Source organism: Bubalus bubalis, chromosome X (genome assembly GCF_019923935.1).
Source record: "Bubalus bubalis isolate 160015118507 breed Murrah chromosome X, NDDB_SH_1, whole genome shotgun sequence".
Lineage (NCBI taxonomy): Eukaryota > Metazoa > Chordata > Mammalia > Artiodactyla > Bovidae > Bubalus > Bubalus bubalis.
In genome coordinates, this window is record NC_059181.1 from 86,557,824 (window position 1) to 86,564,270 (window position 6,447).

A 6,447-nucleotide genomic window follows, 5' to 3' on the forward strand; every position below is an offset into this window, starting at 1 on the left:
ATGGTGGGGGGGTTGAGAATTTTGGTATTTGATTACAAGCGCTTCATGTTCTTGGTTCTGAGTCTTTTCTTACCACTCCTGTTTCTTCCCACCTTCGAAGACTTGCAACACTGTAGGAGGTTCCCTTATGTCTGGGGGACGGGAGAAAATCTTCTTCATGCACCCCTCTCACCCTCGCAGTTTCTGGAAGTTGGAACATTTCCGAGGTAAAAACCTCGAAGGGTAGGCCAGAGCTTTTCTTGCCTTGGCGCCTTCCAGGAGAGAGAGGTACGTTTTGAGTGTGGTAGGCGGTTTTGTTTGGCCTGTACTCTCACTGGCCAGGAGGTGAGGCTTGGTGGGAGGTGTCCTGGGGCAGGGCAAAGGGTCTTTAGGAGGGTGTGCGGTGAGGGGGGAGGCAAGCGGAGAAGCGGAGATTCATGGGGTGGAGGAGGGGAGGGGGACTGATTCTTTCATCCCCACAGAGCTAGCCAAGCCCCAAAGGCACTCAGTCGTCATGGCCTTGAAATCTGAGGACCTGAGTAGTGGGTTCCGGCATGGCAAAGTGATGGCTTTCATCAACGACAGGATGTCCAGGCACGCGAAAGGCCCTGAGTTCTACCTTGAGAATGTGTCTCTGTCCTGGGAGAAGGTGGAGGACAAGCTCAGGGCCATCCTAGAGGACCGCCTGGTGCCCAGCCAGGCCAAAGAAGCCTGTGCCTGGAGCAGCCTGGCCCTGGGCGTGCGCTTTGCCTACAAGCAGAGCCAGTTACACAGGCACAGGGTGCAGTGGCTGCACGACTTCGCCGGGCTGCACAGATCGGCAGCTCAGGCGTTGGCCTCAGACTTGACGTTGCTCGCGGCACAGCACGAGGTGGAATGCAAGGAGGCGGCCTTCCGGCTGCAGCTGACCCAGGCCACCCTGGCGGAAGTGCAGAAAGAGCGGGACCTCCTGAAGTGGAAGCTCTTCATGACCGTGAGATTACCATCGCCTGCCCCGTGCGCACCCAGCCCCAGCCCCAGCCCAGCCCAGCCCAGCCCAGCCCAGCCCAGCCCAGCCCAGCCCAGCCCAGCCCAGCCCAGCCCAGCCCCCGCCCAGCCCCTGCCCCAGCCCAGCCCCTGCCCCAGCCCAGCCCCAGCCCAGCCCATCCCCCGCCCAGCCCCTGCCCCCGCCCAGCCTCGCCCATTCCGTCCTGCTGCCCCGACCCCTGCCCTCCCCCGCCTCCCCTCGCCCCCCCCCCGCCCCCCTTGTCAGGGCAGGTCGCAACTGTGCTCACTTCTTTCTAGGAGCTGCAGCCTGCCCAGACGCCAGTCGCAGAGGGGCCAAGCCTGGCCACTACCGGTGGGGCTGGAACAGAAGGAACAAGTGAAGATGAGGAGACAGGGGCCACTGCTACTACTGCTGCACCTTCTGAAGCCATAGGAGGAGGAAGACAGGAGGATGCAGAGGGGGCGGAAGCTGCCGAGGAGGCACAAGATCTGAGTGTAGACCTTATGCAGCTTCTTGGAGTTGTAGACCAGAAAAATTATACCTCTGGCGGGCAGAGGGAGGGAGGTTTTAGGTCAGTGGAAACAGCCATGTATTCTTTCTCTGGGATGCTCAAGCCCGAGGCAACAGTCTCACCTCAACCCCTTCCTGTCCAGCTCCCTGCCTCATTCACATACTCATACTCATGCCCCTTATCCCCCTTCCCAGACTCACCAACACCATCCCCACCCACATCTCCACCACAAGCACCGTTCACAGCAGGAGCTTCATTTCAGACATCTCCCCCCTGGGGATCCTCTGATTTTAGCTTGTGGTCTGATGGAGGGATCCAGGAAGTAGACCCTCAAGAAGGATACAGGAGCGACTCTGATCCCCTTCAGCAGCTAAGACTTCCAGTATTTCGCAGGCCTGGGAATTGGGAGTGCCCTTGGTGTAAATCTGTAAATTTTTCACTAAGGGGAAGTTGTTTACACTGTGGAAAGTGTATCTGACTACAGAGCCCTCAAGTGAATTCAGAAATGTGAAACAACAAAAATATATTCAGAGGGGGAAAAGGTGGGGGAGGGGGCTGTGTGGTGTGGAGTCAGGGGAAGAGAGGGAGAATGAGGTTAGGGGAGGAGGGTAGGAGTTGGGGAGGGTGTAGACTGTAGTCTACTAACAGTCTACACCCTCCCCAACTCCTACCCCATCTCCCACCCTCGTTGACCCCCTCTGTGTTCCAGGGGCTTCCCTGGTGGTGCAGACAGGAAGAAATCTGCCTGCAATGCAGGAGACCCTGGATCAATCCCCTGGGTCAGGAAGAGCCTCTGGAGAAGGAAATGGCAATCCACTCCAGTATTCTTGCCTAGAGAATTCCTTGGACAGAGGAGCCTGGCAGGCTACAGTCCATAGAGTTGCAAAAAAGTCGCACACGACTGAGCAAGTATCCACACCCCAGAACTTCTGCAGCTTCTGTTTGTGTTTCTTTTCCCAACCCTAGTACCTGTTGGACCTGGGCGGCCAGTATATAACACTCCCACTCCCTACCCCTGCCCCCACACTAAGCTGTAGATGATTGGACCAGGAATGGACATTTGACCAATCCTGAGCCAAACATTTTCACATGGGACATGTGACCAATCCTGAGCCAAATATTCTGAGAATCTGAACAGAAGCAGATTCCATAGTCCAGATCATGCTGGGAAGTGAAGCAGTGGGTCACTGGGAGTCGGGGTCAAGGTCAGAGTGATGAACACCGAGGCCACAGCTGAGACCTGGCCCTGGCTGTGGGGGAACAGAACTGTGTCCTTTACAGAGACCAGGTGTCTTTTAGAGAATGACACTATGAAGGCCCAGGGGGCAGAGAAGCAGAGAAGAGTTGATCCTGTGACCCCAGAGATGGAGAGTCACAGCCTGACCACTTTTCCACTTCCTGCAATTTTGCTGAGTGAAAATCCACAGCAATCCTCTTTTTCTTAAGCTAACTTGAGCAAGTTCTTGTTCTGGGCAACCAGATTTTTGCCAAGCCAGAAATTTATACCAGAAGAGAAGTTGCAAATTGTAAACCATCAAAGAAGATGTTGGAACTGACTGGTGAGGTGCATCAGAGAGTGATGGGTAGTGGGGATTCCTGCATTCCAAGGCTCCAGGAATGAATTGGACAAGAAGCTCATTCATGTTCTGAGAGAGTTACATGAGAAACAATTAAAGCAGACCTGAGGTTAACCCTGGGCTTACAACAGGGCAGAGATTCAGCACCCTTAAGGGAATCCCCTAGGGCTTTGTACAAAGGACACCAGCACCAGCTGCAGACAAGGACTGCTATCATTGTTCAGCCTCATGAGAGGAGACTCCTCCCCAGTCCCCACTTGGGGACAGGCAGATCTGAACAGGGAACTTGTGCCACTTCCAAGGTGAGTCAGCAACTAGTGCCTGGAGGGTTTGCTGGTCCAGACCACTGAACAAAGGATGATGCCATCCTGAGATTTTCTCCCCCCATCACCAGATTACAGTGGGAGGGGAGTCTGGCTACAAAGTTCCTAGTAAATTCAGAAATACATAATAGAACATACCCTGATGGGAAATCAATTTCCAGAAGAAAGGGGTAGAAGGGGGAGGATGGTGTGCATCTCCCCATCTGATGCCTATAAGCTGTGTTGAGGGGAGCTAAATGTATGTTTTAGCCCACAGATGGAAGGATGGATCAAACTGAGACAAATGGACATCGCCTTGGACATCTCCTGGGAACTGTTGACCTAGATACTGAAGCTGTCATAACCTGGGACACCTCTGCAGTAACTGGATGTGACTTTGGGCTATATCCGATTAGAGCAGATGTTAACAGTCATCAGGATTAGAGGCAAGATCTCTATCCTCCACTTGTCAGAAATTTCTTTGGGCTTGTTTATATCTTAGGCACTGTTTCCAAACCTCAGAACTATTTGACATTTGAAGTTAGATAATGCTTTGTTTCAAGAGCCTGTCCAATAGGATGTTTGGCACAATATTTGGCACAATCCCTGGCCTCTACCCACTAGATGCCAGTAGCACCCCACCCCCACCAAAACAACTCTTGACAACCAAAAATGTCTTTATATTGGACGGCAAAACTGCACTGATTGGGAACCATGGAGGCAATGAAATACTTGGGAGTAGTTGAAACAGGGGGAAGAAAGTTGCAAGGGGTGGGACACTAAGAGAGGAAAAGTGTTCATTGGGTCTGGCCATGTCTGATCTTTAAGCCAATCTGGGTGGGGGGTGGGCAGAAGCCCAATTGCAAGGACTGAGGAGTGAGCAGAAGTGAGGAAGTGCAGTTACTGAGGAGGGGGGCTCTTCTTCAAGGACCCTTGACTGTGAGGTAGATCCTGCATACTGTATTAGAGGCATGTCCACTGTACTATTCAATGAAAAAATATATGAGTGCCATTGTGTTTTTGTGTGTGAAATAAAACTTCCGTTAACTTCTGTGATTGTGTATGCTATGTATATTACAGATTTACGTGTGCCTTATGCTATAGATTTATATTTGAATATGCAAAAGAAAGATGTCTGGGAAGACATTTAGCAAACAAACTATTAACTAGGGGGGGGTGGTGGGATCAGGATTAGAGGATGGGAAGCAAAAGTAGGTATATGGGGTTGGGTGGGGTATGGGGCAGTAGGGTTTGAAGATCTTGCCTTTATATTTTTATATACTTTTTGTGTTGTATGAAGTAAAATAAATGCTCACAAAAGTACAAAAAATAAAAAGTGAATTTACTGGCTTGGGTGGGTTTGGAAAGGCCACCTCTTCCTCTGGGACAAGAGGGAAGGAAAGCAGACACTAATCTGTGTGGGGAGGAGGTGGGGAACCAAGGCGGCTCCTATTTGTGTGTTTATGATGTGGACAGACTAGACAAAGGGACCTGAGAGTGAATGAGAACATAAGGTCAGGGTGTGGGGTGGGTGCTTCTGAGCAATTGCACTTGGGGAATAACTGAGGAGGAGGGTGGGGTGAGGAATGGAGGGAGAGAAAAGGAAACCAAAGGGAAGACTGGGAGTCTGGAAGGAAAAGGCTGGGGATGGAGTAAGGCAGGTCCAGAAGGGGCACCAGACACAAACCTCTAGGTATTACAGCCTGACACCCACTTGCTATAGCGAAAAGCAACACATACAAAAGGGGAAGAGGCAGGAAGGGTTGGCAGAGATCTCTGCCTGACTCCCTACCCCTTCTAGGCTTGTAGCATATCTTTTCATTTGCTGCTCTGCTATGAAGAAGCTCAGTGCCAGTTATACTTTGTTTTCAAGCCCATTCAGATGGGAGTACCTGCAAATACCTAAGAGTTTAAAGCAAGGTCCAACTTACTTCAGGTCTTTGATTTTACAGTATGGATTATGCTGTGCTTGGCAAAGCAAGTGTAGTGGACAGACTGGCAAATTGTGCAGCTGGAAGGTCCTAAAAGATGAGAAAGCAAAAATAACTTAAAATTATTAAAGCAAAATTTTAAGTAACAGGCTTATTTTGGCTTCTATTGTCATCTTAGTACTAACTTACAAAAACCTTAGGAATTAATACCCCATTTTGCAGATAAGGAATCAAGGCACAAAAAGTAATTTGCCCAAAGTCAAATAGGAACAGAATGAAGTTAAGTATTCAGGTCTGTCTGACTCCAAAGTCATGGTACTGTGTCCCAGGCCCTGAGGTAAGCACTTTATACACAATTTATTTTATCTTGTCCTTAATCCAATGACAGGTATTGTAATCACCATTTTGCAGGTGCTCCGAGAGGTCAAGTGACTTGCTCAAACTATATGTACACTATAACTGATTCTTGGCTGTCAGTACTCAGAAGAATTAACGACAATAATTGAGAGCTAGGAAAGTTCGATACAGTTGACCACGGAACAATGTGAGGATCAAGGGCATCACACCCCTGCAGTTGAAAATCCACATAAAACTTTCGAGTGAGCCCTTCTTATCCCTCCATATCGGAGGTTCTGCATCTGAGGATTCAATCAGCCTCAATCCTGTAGTACACATTTATTGAGAAAAATCTGTGCAGTTCAAATCTTTGTTGTCCAAGGACCAACGGCAATACACTCTCACTTAGTCAACACGCCTTGAAGAAGAGGTTTTTGTGGGCTTTTGGTGTTTTATTTGGTTAAATTTTGAAAAGAATTTAAGCCCTCTGATAAAGGTAATGGGTTGAGGGGTGGAGACTCCATCTAAGGCTGATTTTCGGGAAACACCAAATGAACAAAAACCTCTTTTTGTTTCCATCAGTGCTTACTGTATATTGTGCTCAGTGTATATTGTCCATTATTTTACTTTATAATATACAGTTGGATTGAAGCTGTCATGAATTCATGAAGACATGGTAGCCAAGGTCTTTCATAATTCCAAGTCCAGTAACTTCTCCTACCCCTTACTTTCTGGTCCCAAACACAAACTCTTGCCTCCCTGCCCCCCTCACTTCCCACAAACACACACACCCCATGCTCAATTCCATTTCTGTGCTACTGCC

General features: G+C 49.5%; 1 protein-coding gene across 1 annotated transcript; it reads left to right on the forward strand.

Annotated features, from left to right (window-relative positions):
- The first annotated feature begins 493 nt into the window (after positions 1-493).
- Positions 494-1,989, forward strand: TEX13B (testis expressed 13B). The gene is given in 2 exon segments (XM_044936490.2): positions 494-979; positions 1,264-1,989. Coding segments are annotated over 2 exon segments (1,212 nt in total).
- The last annotated feature ends 4,458 nt before the right edge of the window (positions 1,990-6,447 follow it).